This window comes from Pseudorasbora parva, chromosome 18 (assembly GCF_024679245.1).
Source record: "Pseudorasbora parva isolate DD20220531a chromosome 18, ASM2467924v1, whole genome shotgun sequence".
In the NCBI taxonomy this organism is placed as follows: domain Eukaryota; kingdom Metazoa; phylum Chordata; class Actinopteri; order Cypriniformes; family Gobionidae; genus Pseudorasbora; species Pseudorasbora parva.
In genome coordinates this window covers 21,446,349-21,463,189 of record NC_090189.1, presented here as the reverse complement: position 1 = coordinate 21,463,189, position 16,841 = coordinate 21,446,349, and the positions used below count along the sequence as shown (strand labels likewise).

Genomic DNA, 16,841 nt, shown 5'->3' with positions numbered 1-16,841 from the left:
GATCCCCATAATCATTTATTCTCCCTCATGCTGTTCCGAAAGCATCTTAATTTGTTCTGGGAAAATTGGTCACTGCAGTTTTTAAGAAAGATGCAAATGCATCATAAAAGTTGGTCATGTGACTTCTGAAATTATATGTTAGTTTTGCATGACATACAGGGTGAAATTTAAGCTATTATTCATGTGAAATATATTGACTTCCAGTCTAGCTTTCCTCATGAGAGAAGTGATTGGTAAATGAATCGTTCTTTTGAATCGGATCTTTTCAATATATGTTCTCAAGTTCAGCTTACTGAATCAATGTCCTGTGGTTTTAAGATTTTCAGAGAATATATTTTGCCACAAAGTTGGAATACAGCACACAAGCAGGGCTTGACATTAACCTTTTTTTTCAGTGGCATTTAAAGTTACTTAGCCACTCAGCATTTTCACTGGCCACAATTTTGACATTGATACCATGGGAAAAAAACTGCCATATAAATATGTTTAATATTATCTCATTATTTGACAGCAGGTATATTAGGCTGCTGTCACTTTAAGACCTAACACACATATTAAATATACTGTGGCACGTGTGTTTAATTTCTGAACTGTTTACATTCACTTAAATCATAACTGACTGTGTTTACCTGAATACTCGCCAAGACCGGAATTTTGACATTATTTTGTGTGTATTTGGCTGTTTAAGCACAATAAGCAGCAAAAAAGAACTCAATTTGGTGCTGAGAGACAGCTTTATGTGGACGCACTTGGATGTGAGCACAAAATCTGCGGGAATTAGTCAAATTATGCGCAAGATGCTCAATCCCACGCTGAAATTCAAGCAATGTAACACCAGCAATATTCTGAATGAAACAAAACAAGTGTGCGAGAAGGCGGGTGAGAAGAACTCGCTGCTGGAGAAATGAGAGTGTGCAGCATGTGTGTCTATTCTGCAGGAAATTTGTATTAAACACATTTCGGATATTTCAGTATCAAAACATGTATATTTTTGACAATGCTACATTGGACCTAGTTTATTCTTTCAGATGTCTTTTTAAAAGACTACAGTTGAAAAATGTATATATTATTTATAAAATTCAACTTGTCAACTGCCGTACACCCCACTGCTGAAATCCCCACGCATTTGGCGGGTTGGCGGGTGTTAATGTCAAGCCCTGCACACAAGTCACATCAACTTTTTCTGAGGCTTTTATTGTGTTTTTCATAATTTAGCAACTCTAAAGCTCCAGTTCCCATCTGAAAAGAGCAACCGGTACATTATTAAAATTTCCCCTTTTGTGTTCCATGGGTTCATTTGGGTTTGACTCAACAGTAGGGCGAGTACAGTATACATGCCAAAATGTTCATATTCAAATGAACTGTTTTTTTAATCCTCCGAGGACTAACTCATGATGCAGTTAGCACTTCAGGCTCTTTTTGTCACCAAGTATCTAAAGTTCCTTGAAATAAATTCACAACTTGCACAAAAAGAAAGAGATTAAAATACAGAAGCGCTGCACTTTTTAGTCAAACAGTCTTTGAAACTCTAACGTAGTCTGTCATCTGTCAGACACTCAGCTCACAAACAGGCTGCGCCTCTGCCTAATTGCGTTACGCTTAAAAAGGAAACAGGGGATATTTCGCCTCCATCATATCATTACCTTCCACTCAAAGTACTTATCGTTTAACTCCGAGGCTCTGTGGTTCAGCTCAATGAAAGCCAGCCTTCTCTCTCAGATTAGATGGATGAGAGTATATTGAAGGTAATGTCTGAGTCACTGGCACTAATGCCCTTTTAAGAAAATATCGCACTTTGAATCGAGCGGTGTCTTTGCGGGCCTGAGACGGCTGTACTGTTCACGGATCAGATCGGCTAACCATGACATTTAAATACAGGTTGTTTATGTGCGTCTCGGATCCCGGTAGTTGAATGTTATCAACTGTCGTCATGAACGTTAATTTGTTTGTGCATGCTCCAGAAGTGCCTGTTTTCTGAAATGTTGTGCTTTATACTTCAGCTGGAAGAGTGTTGCTCTCTCAAGAAACTTTTGAAATGTGGCTCATTCATTTTATTAATTAGGTGTTTGGTACAGCTCTCTGCTTGGTTCAGCACCACAGAATCGAGCCGTTTAACTGATTATCCAATACACTGCATGTTTATATAATATTTCAGATTTAGAATGACGTTTTAGGACCAGTTCACACAGAACGCAGCTTTTTTATTATTATACTGCACTGCTTTTATATTTTAGTACTATGTTTAAAGAACGTTACACTACCATTCAAAGTGTGAGCTTTTGAAAGAAACATTTGAAAGAAATCTCTCTTATTTGGTCTCCTGTTAAAACTTTTTGTAATTAATTTAAAATAGCTGTTTTTTTATATTAAAATATTTTAAAATGTAATTTATTCTTTTAGTGGAAAATTAAAATTGAATTTTCAGAAGCCATTACTCCAGTTTTCTGGCCGTGACACAGCAAGCTGACGTTGGAGAACTAGCGATGACAAAATCCAACTGTGCTGTTGCCTCACGTCGGATGCATCTGAGCCAGAAAGCTGTGAATGAACTCATTACAAATCTACAGCTGACTGCCAATTAGCATGTGCGTTCTGCACCTGCATGTAAGGAAATAACTGTCTATATCAGCAGGTATCAATAGTCTATGTTAGTCATTCAAAAAGATGAACTGAAATTAGGATTTCAGATATAAAAAGGGTAAACGAACCATTGTGGATACCATTCTGAGTTTTCTTTATTCCAGGCAGCTCATGAAATATAAAAATATTCATGAATTGGAATGCCATTTTAACTTCTTTGCTCGTTTTTATCACTTTCGCTTTTATTCTCGTGCACTGACTTTTTCGCTAAACTGAACAGCCTATCAAAACGATCTCTCTCATTGGCGACGGCCTGACAGCAATTCAGTATGCTAAATCGGACAAACTGCCACCAACATGAGCCCGAATACAGTCGGCATTTGGAACAAACCACAAAAACTAGCCCGACAGATGCTCACCGTCGACTTGGTGTGTCACGGCCCTTCAGTGTCACATGATCCTTTAGAAATCATTTTAATATGCTGATTTGGTTCTCAAAATATGGTATTAGCAATGTTAAAAACAGTCTTTGTTGCTTAACACAGCAGTGAATCTTTTTTTTTCGGTGACATTTTGTTTTCAGAATAATTAGATGACTAGAAAGTTTGACATTTTGAAGAAAAAAAATAGTTGCAAAGTAAATGTCTTTTACTTTTTGATTCATTTAATGGCCCCTTGATAAATAAAAGAATGAATTTCTTTACATTAAATTTAAATATTTAAATTGTAGTGTATATTACATGGCATTTCTAAATCAACAGAGAATTATTTATTTTTTATTATTATATTTCAAATGTTGTATTTAATTAATGGCATATTCCAGTAAATTTTTTAGAATGACAAGCAATTTCGCATAATAGTTTTAATTAATTCGTCCCTAACTGGACAACTATAGTCTAATGAGATATAAATCGTTTAAAATAAATGTGTTTTCCATACATATACATTTTGTCATTGCTGCGATCCAGATGGCATCTCAGCAAAACACTGGTTTTCCCATGTCCACATAATTTGGCCATATAGTTGTGTCTCTACACTGAGGCACTTTTAATTTGGGTTGCATGCACTTCTGCCTGGACTGTTTGAATGTTGCTATACTCTGTGGTGTGCACTAGTTAGTTGCTATGAAGCTGTTGCAACAGTGGCTCTACTATCAGTGCGGCAAATGAAAGCACATCTCACCATGTTCTCACCATCTTCCAGTGTCTTCAGAGACTCCAACTTCTATTCCTCCAACCACTGCCGACCTTAGTGAGTATGCCGACTGTGTGCAGTGTGGTTTGTCACTCTTTATCCGCCTGCTACACGTTTGTTCGCCTCACCTAGACCATTGTTCCTGAAGTCAACCCGGCTGGCGTTCACAGTAGAGCGACACCACACATCTGTGATAGAGAAGAGAGATTGTGTAGATGTTAGTGAGGGCGGGGGAAGTGAGACACTGAGATTGTGCTCATGATCCCCAAGCCTCCGTAGAGAACCATCACTAACTTCCGCTTGTAGACCAGCTCACCTGTCTAACATGTCACTGCATGGTAGACGTACAGAAGTATGACATGAACCGACATGCTTTTTTGTGCTAATGGTTATTGGTTTATGAACTCATGATGTGTGCTGATTTTGTATGCTGTTGGATGTGCAGAAAGCTGTAGAAACTGCATGGCACATGCAGTTCTCCTATTGTGCTCGCTGAGATATTAATGAGATATGGTGCGTACTGTCTTGAATGTGGAAACTAATGGAGCTGTCTCACCAACATTAATCAAAATTGTCAACATTAGCATTCTTCGAGTGCGAGACATCCCTCAGAGATGCAAGAGCATAGTCATTTAGCAAATGCTTTTTTGTGAAGAGATAACATCTCCTGGAACGACCAGTGTTTAAGTGCCCACTGGCGATGGCTTATGGATCACATTGGACTGGGTTCAATTGTATAGACATGTACAATCACCAAATTAGCAACAGACGTCTTGCTGTATATTTATATACTGTACAGACATCTGTGTATTTAATGATTTATGTTTGCTCGTCTGTTTGTATGCAAACTAATTTTGATCCTAAACAGTAAAACATGCTCTCACTTCCTACAATCCTGTGAGAGATGCCACTAAGCGTTAGTCTGAAAATAGGAGTACCATGACAGCACGGATTACACCTGACCTCTCAACAAACAGACCACAAATTGGAAGGGTCTGAAAAGGTTTTAAGGAAGACAGTTATTCTGTCTCATTCAGCTAGAGAAATGACAGGGTCTTTATCTTAGGAGTAGGCAGTTGTTTGACTATTGTCTTCTTAGTTGACATTGAGTGGCAGGTTTAAGATTGCACCAAACTAAAACTTGCTTGGATGTCAAAGAAATTAAAATATAAGTTTTTTTTTAGAGTTGTATGAGTAGATAAGCAAACAAAAGATCTGTTCTTTTGTATGATAATGAGTCATAATCAGCATGATGATTTCAGAATTTCTAAATTGCTTGACAGCTACAGTTTGTAAGGAACCCTGGTGGTTTACAGATAATCATTTCAGAAGGCTTCAAAGTGAACGTGTGGTGCTTTTTCCTGGTGCATATGTTTCTGTGTAATCTGCCAGTGTGTTCTTTTAATTGGTATAGTTAACACTTTGGAATTATCCAAAAAAGTCTTACATTTAATACATTCCCAAATATGGTATATTTCATCAACTTTTATTCAAGACACATAGGTCCATAAAGACAACACAATACAAATAATAATACAAAAATATATATATATATATATATTAAAAATGAGCACATCAGGAGTCATTTCTAAAACATATACAGACTTCGGGTCCAATATTTCCAAAAGCAAGATGTGTACCTTGTATCACTCTTAGAAACATCAACTATGGACACAATGATCAAATTCTTAGACTCTGTCAGTCTGCACATAAATCTATACATACAATTTTATGTATACTTTCCTAAAATATAAGATATGTATATATTTTAGATGCTTATAGAAAATGTGTGAAATTACATGATGGCTTTTATTTGTACTAAACACAAAATATATTAGTTACATTTTATCTGGAAAAGATTTATTTTGTATCAGTCTTTTTCTCCGCTTAGTATAATTTTATTTCATAGTAAAAGTATATTTTTCTTTATATTTATATCTCGATTAATCACATCCAAAATAACAGTTTGTGTTTACATAGTATATGTGTTTGTACTGTGTATAATTATTATGTGTATTTGAATACACACATGCATGTATATATTTTAAAAATATTTATATATATATATATATATATATATATATATATATACAGTACAAACACATATATGTGTTTACATAATATATATGTTTGTACTGTGTATAATTAGTATAACTTTTAATAATATATAATTCCAAAGTGTTTAAAATGTAGTTTATTGTAAAAAAAAATGCTTAAAGTTTTCTAGAGTATTTGCAGTATTACTCTCTCTCAAATTTTAGCAGATGCTCTAATGCAGTGAGACTTCCATTCATGCATTTTTTTCATAACTTAAGTATCTGAAGGTGTGCACTCGGCATTATATCTAGTTTAGTTTAGTTTTTCCTCTGCCCTTCTCAGCTGCAGTCCTGAGCTCATATGTGCAAACCTCTCAGGCTGAAAGTGCTGATCTAGGATCAGTTTTTGTGTTTTATATCTTGATGAATTATCCTAGATCAACATTTTAAAGTATTGTATGGGACAATACACGTGAGCAGTCTCTGCCTCACTGCTTCTCATGCGTCCATGCAGGTTTCTTTCTGTACTGTCAACATCACAGTTTCCTCTGCCTTTGGCTGGCCTGCTCTGTTTCAGCTGGTTTTTACAGTACCATTGATGCCATTCAATCTGCACAAGCATTTATAGTTCCATGTGGACTGCAAGAGGCTGTATTTGAATCCTCTTATCGAAAGTACCTCTCGCAGTCAGAAGAAATACTGCTCCTGGTGGAGTGGATTCATAAAGCAATTTGGACCCTGTTCTTACCCTGAATAATTTCAATGGGATTCAAGAGAGATGATTTTTATTTGATTTGAAATTGTTTTTTTTTTATATATATCACTGTCTGGGAATTGTTTTATGGATCTACAGACACTGTATCTAATGTTACAGAGAAGTATTTATGTTTATAATTTGTTTTCTTTTTGTTGTTTGTGTTCCTGTTTGTACTTTTTGGTCTTAACACGTTCCATGTTTGTATAATTTTTTTCAATGTTTTGTATTTTCCATGTGACCCCTCCCCCTTCCACTTTCCTTTCCACCAATCATGTGCGTGCGTACCATGTGACTTTGTCATATGACTCTTGCATGGTGCTGATGATGTCGTCTTCGCTGGTGAACAGAAGGTAATTTTTTGTTGATTTATGTTTTGTTTTTGTTTTTCATTTTGGTTCTATTCCCATTAACAGTGAGAATATAGACAAGTTAATGAGGGGAAGATAAAGGAAACACCCACCCAGTACCATCAGGATTTATGAGCCATTTCATTTTTCAGTCATTCATCCTTCAGAAACTTTATTTGCGTAGACAGTAACACCAGAGCTTAGTGTCCTACACATGCTGCTAAGTGCTCTGTTTTTTCAACTTTTTATTGATTTTCAATTTATATTTTACTCCACTGACTTCCATTTTTACCCTCCTGCATCTTTTTGAGACTTTTTTTTATTTTTTTATTAAACCAAATAGATAGTTTTTGACATCTCACTAACTCATTTATTAAAAAAGACACATTTTCGCGCTTGAAGAACATCAGCCATCATCCTCTCATTCATTTGCACATCATAAATGTGCTTTATATGATAATTTTATGCTAGAGTTGCAGCGTGTGCCTAAAATGTGCATACCACAGACTAACAGAAGCACTGACGTTCTGCTATTGCATGAACACATTCACACGCACTTCTGTTCTCCGTCTCTCGTCTGTAAACTGAAAGCCTCTCATGCATGTCCTAATTGTACGTCTTTGTCTCATGAATGTCCTCGCTCACTGTCCCTGTCTGCTGTTCCTACTTGGCATTGCAAAAAAGGAACAGCTGCACTTCCTTGTATTTAAAGAAAATGCTTCTACTCTCTCTTTTCTTACATTTTTAACGACACGCTTGATTTGAAATGAGATGCTGTCTCTGTCATTTCTCTGTAGTATCTCTCAGTTTCTATTCCTGAAATGTGTCAAGTTAGGATAGCAGTTTCTATTATTAGTCATGATCGAGTGGCACAATAATCCATGACCCTTGAATCTAATCCGTCTTCAGCATGTTAGAGCATGTTTTGCCCTTTTTTCTTTCTGTAACCCTAATCTGTCCCTCTTTGTCTTCTTAGCATCTGGAAATCCTTCAGCTAACTGGAAATCATGACTGGATCTCAGATAATTTGTTTAACTGCCATCACTCTTGCACTGCTTGTCTTAAATTAACTTGTCTTCATTTAAATTGCAGCATCCAATTGCAAACTTTAATCAAGCTTCAATTCATCACCAAGGAAGCACCTTAGGCCTCTATTTTCATGCATGCTTATCTAACTTGCCTGATGGTCTGAAATTTGCAAAAATGCCTCTAACTTAAATGAAACTTAATTAAAGAAGACTACAAAGAGATTTATAAGGATATGATCCCATAACAAAAGTCTAGATAGTGGTTTACAGTTTCGAGTTTACATACTTTGCATAACTCTTTGCAGAATCAATTTTTTCCATTTACTACTGTAGTGCATACGTTGACATGAAATGAATTATATTATGCTTATATGTATTATATATGTTTATTTATATCAGATATATGTATTATATATGTTTTATATATATATATATATATATATATATATATATATATAAACAGATATTATATTTATAGATCAGTTTATTGCGTCCTTATGTAAAATTAGGCTTGTCAGTCGATTAAAATATTTAATCGCGATTAATCAGATGATTAATCACAGCTTAATCGCACATTTTTTATCAGTTATAAATGTATCTTATATTAATATGTTTCAAGTTTTTAATACTCTAATCAACATGAGCATTGACAAATATGCATGCTTTATGCAAATATGCGTTTATTATTAGTGAAACCAAACTCAGAGCATGAAGACTAGACATGTATCAAAGGTCACAGATGTGTTTCAGAGAACTTGTTCAATGTCTATTACGCCTAAGTTTAACAATTCAAAATAAGCAGTGATTTCTCTCATTTTAAGAAAATAAATACATTTTACACTGGCAGTTTAGTTCAGAACAGGGCACCGTTCGTATAAAAAATTGATAATGTGAAAGCTGTGATGTGGACCTGAGAGCGCATCAGTACCACACCATACCTGGAGGAGGTCCATATTCCACCAGTAGGAATATATTACGGCCCCTTTAATCTATTGAACTGCAGGTATTTTGTGTGTGCGGTGTGAACCGTGTGAGAAACACGGACTCGGGAGCGCGCTTGTTCAGAAAAGTAACCTGTAAACAAGTTCATTTTAACCGATTGTAATGTATTTAGTTCAATAAAACACATGTACTGTAAGTGTTGATGGTGTTAATGATTTACCGCAGACATGAGCGAGAGTAAGCTTGCAATGTATTTGCGCATCACGCTCGGACTGCAGAGAATGTGCTCCGCGTAAAAACGCACTTTTCTTTTGGCCTGGAGTCTATTAAAAGTTAAACAGAAATATGGTAGCTTATGTAGGCTATAATACCTGCTCTTGTTTCAGAATAGTAAAGTTAACCCTTTTATTTCCCTATTAATGTTTGCTGCTGCATTCTTTGTGTCTGTCTTATCTCAATTTCTACAACTACGGGCTAGGCCACGGATCAAACAGAAAATGTGCGCAGCGTTAATAAAATTTGTGCCTTTAAAATTAATTTGCGTTAAATAGTTAATTTTGACAGCCCTATTTAAAATATATTAATTTATTAAAAAAAAAACACTTACTGACCACACCATAATATATTATATTATTTGGAGAGAAAAAAAGTAAAACAAAACATGATTTTTATTGTTATTTTGCTAAAAAAAAACAAAACAAAACAAAAAACAAAGATAAACATCTTGCAGATTCTGCCAGGAGAATGTAAACGTATGAACAGAACTGAATCCAAACCATGAAATTTAACTTGGTTAGGTCAAACATTTAGATATCCTATAGCCTTGACCTAAAATTCATCTCATTTGTCATGTTTTGTATATTTGCTGGTGTTTATACAAAGTGTCACATCCCTTCCTAATAGGGACTCTTGTCTAGCAACTATTTATGATGATTAATGGGAGCAGGGCACTGTTGCTTTCTCCCAGTCTCCTCTAGTGACACAGGTAGACAGCTAACATCCCAAACAAGTGCCCACACATGCGCTTTTCCCTCCCCCGTCAGCCCGCCGATATTATTAAATGTAATGGCTGAGAATCTCCAATCAAAGCTTGGAGGATAATTAAGGGAGTTCTGTCATTAAGTAGTGGGCAAGCCGAGATAACGAGCTCCCTCCGAGACTGCATTACAGCGGCGCTCTCACCCTCCATCACTGCCACCAACACAAGTCCAGCTCTCATTACAGCCCTCCACATGCCCAAGCGACTCAACTCCGTTTTTACAAGAGCCAAGCACTGTCATTAATGTTCCACATTTGGAAGGATAGGAGGCAGAAGTCATCATTATACTGCCAAAAAGCCTCTGCGATGTGATGTCTCGACAGTTTAGCCAAAAAATGAGAAAAGAGGATTTGAGACTTTTCTAAGTGACTCAACTATAAATTGTTACATCTCACCCTTTGATCGTTCACTTAATCATTTTTTGTGCATAGTTTGGAGACTATAGACCGTGCACAACCATATAACATCCTTTTAAATTCTCTCAGTTGGATCAACACTGTAAATTAATTTTTAAGCTAAAATTAGCCAGTTTAATTAGCTAGCCTATTTCTGCGCTTCGTGTTCAGAGATAAAGAACACCTTGTGGATTACAAAATCAGCTGCTAATGCCTAAGAGGATGTTCACCTGTGGAAATGCACCGGGGTTAAGGGCACATTTTGAATTTGTGCTGGGGTTTTCTAACAGTGTTTTTTTTTTCTGGCCGTTTTCTCCTCAGGGGAGCCTAATCCTCCTAAACTGGAGGCTAAGCCACAGTCCACAGGCAACGAGATGAAGGTCCACTGGATCAAACAGGATGATGGGGGCTCTCCCATCAAACACTATTTAGTGCGCTACAGAGCTGTGAGTATGATTGGACATGAAGGAACATGCTTAACTCATCCAATCATCTGAATTATTTATGCCACCATTGCAACAGTGTCATGCCTTTGGGTAGGTTGCAAAGTTCGCTGGTCAGTGATGTATAAGGGTGTCCACAATAAAGAAAAGGAGTTTTGTTAATATTTTCATGATATTTAAATATTTCTAAATATCATATTTGGTAACACTTTACACTACAGGTGCACTAATATGCATTAATTCATGCTTAATTAATGCACCGATAATCATGAGTTAATGTATTACTAATGGTGAACTAACCCATTTATTAATGATTACTGCATCAGCAACTAATGAAAATTTCTACATGATTAATAGATTAAGTAATCATTAAATTGTTATTAGTTAAATGTGTTATAATATATTACTTTCTTAATAACATATTATATTAACTAATAATGTAAATTAACGTGTTAATTACCACAAAGGGTCAAAGCCATGCATTTCTACTTCCATGCTTTAATTTATCATTAGCTAATTATTTATAAAGGTTTCATTATGTTATGACTAGGGCCGGGACTCGATTAAAAAAAATTAATCTTATTAATTAGAGGCTTTGTAATTAATTAATCGAAATTAATCGCATTTTAATTGCATATAAATATTTGACCTGGAACAATGAGAAGTAATTTTTCACATGGATTTTTAGTATACCATTGAATAATTACTCAATACATAAGCTTAATCAACAAAATATTGTTTATTTATTTCAGTCCAGCAGACCAGTGCAATGTTTCCCATTAAGTGTAGCAAAAGCATATTTGTGATATTTGAGGCTCGATGTGCTGCGGTGATACGCTAATTCCTTGTTGTATAGCTTGCACACAACCATGATCTTGTCGACGCTTCCATCCTTTCGTTTTTTAAACAAAATTTCCCATCCATGGGGCCAAGCAAAGCGATCTCATCAGCTTATTCGTTCATGTTCACTCATGCCCTGCGTCTCAATCAGCTCCCTAGTTCACTAGTCAGGGCACTGATCAGGACATAAGTCAATGGGCTGACTCCCTGATCAGTGCCCTGACTACTGAACTAGGGAGCTGATTGAGACGCACCCATGGTTTGTTGTTGTTGTGACTCCGGAGCGAGCGCTAGTTGGTGTTCCAGTATAATCGGCCGTCGAAACTCATTCATTGAAAAACGTTCCGTGGTGCAAAAATAAGTGTGGTTAAAATTATGTTCAAAATTAATTCAAAACCCATAACCACATTTACATATTACTTAAAGCTGCAGTCTGTAACTTTTGTGCTCTAGTGGTTCATTAACAGAACTGAATGCGTCTTGCGGAAGAACATTGTAGCCGGAGTTACTTCTCTCTGTTTATGTCTATGGCGAATCACACAAGGGCCGTGCTCCTCCGCAGCGGTACCTACCAGTCTGGCCTGAAATAGTCCTAATATAAACACTTATTATAAGTGTACCATAATGTACCATCTTGAACACAAAAAAAGTTATGGACAGCAGCTTTAATCAATAGTCATGTGCCCCAATAAGTAAAGTCATGACATAGTGATACCTTTATAAATCATTAGCTAATGATTAATTAAAGCTAACATATAATATTAGTTAATATAATATGTTATTAAGGAATTAATACATTATGGCATTTAACTAATAACAATTTAATGATAACTTAATTTATTAGTCATGTAGAATCTTCATTAGTTGCTGATGCAGTAATCATTAATATATTGGTTAGTTCACCATTATTAATACATTAACTCATGATTATCTGTGCATTAGTTAAGCATGAATTAATTCATATTAGTGCACCCGTATTGTAAAGTGTCACCAATCTTTCTTTTTTTTCTTCATTATGAAATCAGGAGTATTCTATCTCCCTGATATTTTCAGATCCCTTAAAAAATTAGCGTCATGTAATTGACCCTTATGTAGCATCCATGCTTAAAATATGTCCACGTTTGTGTTCGTAGAAACATCGCCAGGATTGGAAGCCGGAGATCCGCTTGCCCAACGGCAGCGAGTACGTTGTGCTGCGGGGTCTGGAGTGGAACACGGACTACGAGGTCTACGTTGTGGCTGAAAACCAGCGAGGACGATCTGAACCTGGCACCCTCTCCTTCAGGACCTTGCCAGAACCCACCGCCATTCCAGGTACGGCCCACCCCCTAACCCTGAAGCACAGCCATTGCCAGCCAGAGCAGCCAACAGCCAAACCGCCTCAACCCGAACCCTGTTAACCCCATCCTACTAGCAGGTCTTGTTGTGGATTACACGGGCCACCCTTGTGTCAATTCAGGTTGTGGCCTGGCCTCCTCTAGAGAGTGATTTGACACAATCTAAGAGTAATAAGAGTGCAGAGTGATAAATGTCTGCGAGAGGTGGCCGCGGGTGAAGCCTGGAGACCTTCAGCTCTTCTCCAGAGCCCTGACCCCTCTGGCAACCTCCCCCTAACTCTTGCAGCCAGCTTTATTGCTCGTCTCGGAGCGGTTGCAGATGATATCAGTGGAGATGAGATTTTCTATTTGGCACTCGGGAGGCGAAAAAGCCACAGCAGGTCCGTTAAACCATCCACCCCCTCCACCATGGTCTCGTTTGGTCTGTGCTCCAATGGCAGTGCTGTTTTTGTTTTCTTGTGAGCTGCTTCCCCACTGATAAAAAAAGGGCCTTAGATCATCCCTCTCTCTCTGTTCCTCTGTCTCTTTTTCTCGGGGCTGAACTGAGGCTCAGTTCAGGCTCATTGCGGCAGACCAATTGAATTGGGCTGACTATCTGCCCGCTCTCAGTGGGGATGCATCCTCTGGTTTTGCATGATGACGCCTCAACAGGATTAATGGTTTAATGCTTTACTGAGGACCTAACAGGCATCTGCCGGTGCATGGCCAAGAGACCTGCTTTTTCTCATCCGCTTAGTGGGAAGCAGCCATATAGCAGTGGGAGCTTTGGATCTCGGAGCACTTGTGCAAGACAGGTTCAGATGGATAGAAAAGCCTCCCTTTGTCCTCTTCCCCATCTCGCCACACTTACACACTGCAGAGCTGTTAAACCGCAATGTGTAACATGTGGGAGTTTTAAAAAGCGGCTTTATTTTTAGCCTAACATCTGCATTGCTTCAGATGAAGCAGCTGCCGTTAGAAAAGATGGTCCAAAAACAGCTGCCCAGACGGCGATTCGTGCTTCTCTAGCGTATTATATTCGGACCAGCGTGTGAAAGGCAGGTTAGAAGCACATGGAACCATCCGGAACGCTATTATTACCACATGACACATTCGTTCGCTTTGCAGACATCAAACACCGCAAGTTTGTCAGGAATTAAAATAGTGAGGCAGTGGATTTCCGTGCATGGTACAGGAAGCAAGACAAATGCTGAATCTCTACTTCCTGTAATCCAAATCTCCCCAGCTACAGTTGACATGGAGCAAAAGCTGTTCTACTACAATGCCCGTTAACGTTTGTGCAGTATAAGTAACATATAAAAAAAAAACTCATTCAGTCATCCACTACAGTATTACACTGTATTGCATCATAACCTGTTTGTTTCACCTCGCAACATTTCCCTGGTGTTTGCAACTCAAAAAGATGAAAGCCTGTTTGTTTCCTAATTTTTCATGTAGAATATTTTTATTATGCAATTTTCCGGAAGCACTTGTTTAAAGTTGAAGTGTGTATTTTTTTATTTAATAACATTACATTTTTAAATACTTCTCTATTGCTGCTCAACATGCAGAAGCCATTCCTAGATGACTTTTCAAAACTTGAAAATTGACCAATGGCGAGTTTTGGTGACGCTAGTAGCTGGGAAATTACACACTTCACCTTTAAGGAAAGATTTACCTACATTTGTGGTAAAGTTTATATGTAATGTCAAATACCAGGAAAGTTGCCTGATCCGTGTGTTTCTTGATTGTATGTGTCTTCGTGTCCCTTGTCATCCCTCATCCCCTGGCTTTCGTTGTCCTTTCATCCCCGACTTCGCTGTGCTTTTAACATGCTTCGGCTTTCTTTGGTTTTTACTAACTTGCTTGAACTTTCCTTTGATATTCTTTTCTAATCTTGATTAACCTTTCAAACTTATTTTTCTGTATTTGACCTATTCTGTCTCTCTGTTTTTTCTCTCTCCCTCTCTCCCAATTTCTTTCCCTGTTTTTTCCTTCCCTCTTTCCCTTTTTCTGTCTCCATGTGTAAAACCGGACATCACCGGACCATCGCATTTTCAAACGCGCACTCGAAATGTTTTTCTTTTGTTTCCATTTTTTTTTTTTTTTTTTTGTGCACTGTCTCTGTGGTCGTCGGGTGTCTTTTTTTGGTGTGGTGGTGTGGGATGTGTGGTCTCAGCAACCCTTGGCTGCTCCTCTGTGACGTACGCTCTCGTCACTCTCATGTTCTCCATGCTGACTGTGCTAGTGCTGTCATAAACCGGGGCTCGCCAGAGGAGAGGAGCCCCGTCCACTCTTCAGCCACACCCTTCAGTTTTCTACGCCTTCTGATCCTCTCGCAGGCTAAACAAACGAAAAAGAAAATCAGTTACAGTACATGTTATCGGAATTAAGCAGAGTGTTCGGTGCTTGTATCATTCTGTTTTCTTTTTTGTTTCTTGTCATTTTCAGTTTCTTATTAGTTTTATGTTTAAGCAAGTGTGTTCGAGAAGGTGTTTTTCCGACCATGGACTTTTGGGAATGTTGTAGAAAATCTTTCCCTATCAAGAAGCCTCTTGATGTTAATCTCAAAATAATTATTCTAAGGCCATTTAGGAGATAAAAAGTCCTTTAATTTTATGTTTCTTATGTTTTGTTATTCTTCTTTTTATTATTAAGATATTAACTCATCTCGGAAAGGTGTTTTTAAGGAATAGGCACCAAATGTGTGTGTTGACATGGAAAAAAAACGTGTATTTTGTGACAAATTGTACATAATTTTAGATGATTCAGAAAATATATACTTTCTGTAATGGACTTTTATTTACATTTTCTTCTCTGCTTCTTACTTGAAAAGACCATTCAAAACTAATGCTACTGCTGTTAAACTCATTCACATCAATAAGTGTCATTTTCAACAGTGTAATTTAATTATGTTCTGTAATACATATTTTGTATACACATACCAGTATGGTGTCATGCGGTAATCATTGTAGGTCGTAAGAAAATACGGTAAGCTAGATGGATTGTTTTCTTTATTTTGTGTTTTTAACAAACACGACGTGGTTTTGAAATCTCGCTGCAGCGAGTTGCATGGGACCGTAATGCGTGGGACCGTTTCATGTGTTTGTCCCATGATGTCATGGTGCTCAATGTCAGAGGGACCCACAGAGCCTTTTACTTTTAAAGGACAAGAGTGTTTTTCAGTACTTCTGATTGACCATCTCTACTCTGAAATGCTAAATTCCTTAAGGCTGTTTTTTCTTGCTTAGACGGGATTTAACATAAACACCCCCCAGACTGAATTTTAATGCAAAACCCACAAGCGTTCTTGTGTGCATGGCAGCGCCGCCGTTGTAACCGTATAAATCAGTTTTGAACATTAGCGATGGACAACTACAGGCATGGATGCCGACTGACCTCCAGCCCGTATTAAAGAAGGCGGTGGTCAGTTTACATGTCAAAGGCTGCCGTATGCCATCGAGAACGGAGATATGAGTGCCATTATTATGCAAGACCTATGCAGGCATTTCCTGGGAGGGTGTCAAGTAAAGTGCAACTAATGTAATTAAGTGTCTTACAGTAAAAAAAAAAAAAAGCTCTTATGTAAGCCAGGGCTGTGAAAAATATATGGGGAGGAAATGGGGGTCGTTTGTTCAATAAAATGGAGTAGCATTTGTTTCCCATTTTGGAATGGATTCTCATGGTAATAAAGTGATGCGCCCCGGAGTTTTGACTCCTGGAAACGCATGTGCCAATCATTTTGTCGGGCTCATCATTCGTATGCAGGTGCGTTTCTCTTCTTAATCATTGTGTGTTGGTGCTAGGTGACATTTCATCAGAAAAGCAGCACCCCGTTTGGCCCGTCTGGAATGTTTAATGCCACCCTGGATGGATCATCAGCTTCATTCAGACTAGCAAGAACCAGAGGCGAAATGAGTTGAG

At 37.6% G+C, this 16,841-nt stretch overlaps 1 protein-coding gene across 6 annotated transcripts in view; it reads left to right on the top strand.

Annotated features, from left to right (window-relative positions):
* Positions 1-16,841, top strand: part of ncam1a (neural cell adhesion molecule 1a) — a 274,586-nt gene that overhangs the window by 237,450 nt on the left and 20,295 nt on the right. For 4 of the 6 annotated variants that reach the window (XM_067424257.1, XM_067424256.1, XM_067424258.1 and 1 more), the window contains 2 exons: positions 10,640-10,764; positions 12,735-12,915. In XM_067424257.1, the coding sequence (XP_067280358.1) occupies positions 10,640-10,764; positions 12,735-12,915 (306 nt within the window). Of the gene's footprint in view, positions 1-10,639; positions 10,765-12,734; positions 12,916-15,096; positions 16,655-16,841 lie in introns of those variants that run through there. The other 2 variants (XM_067424260.1, XM_067424261.1) reach the window with 1 other exon arrangement.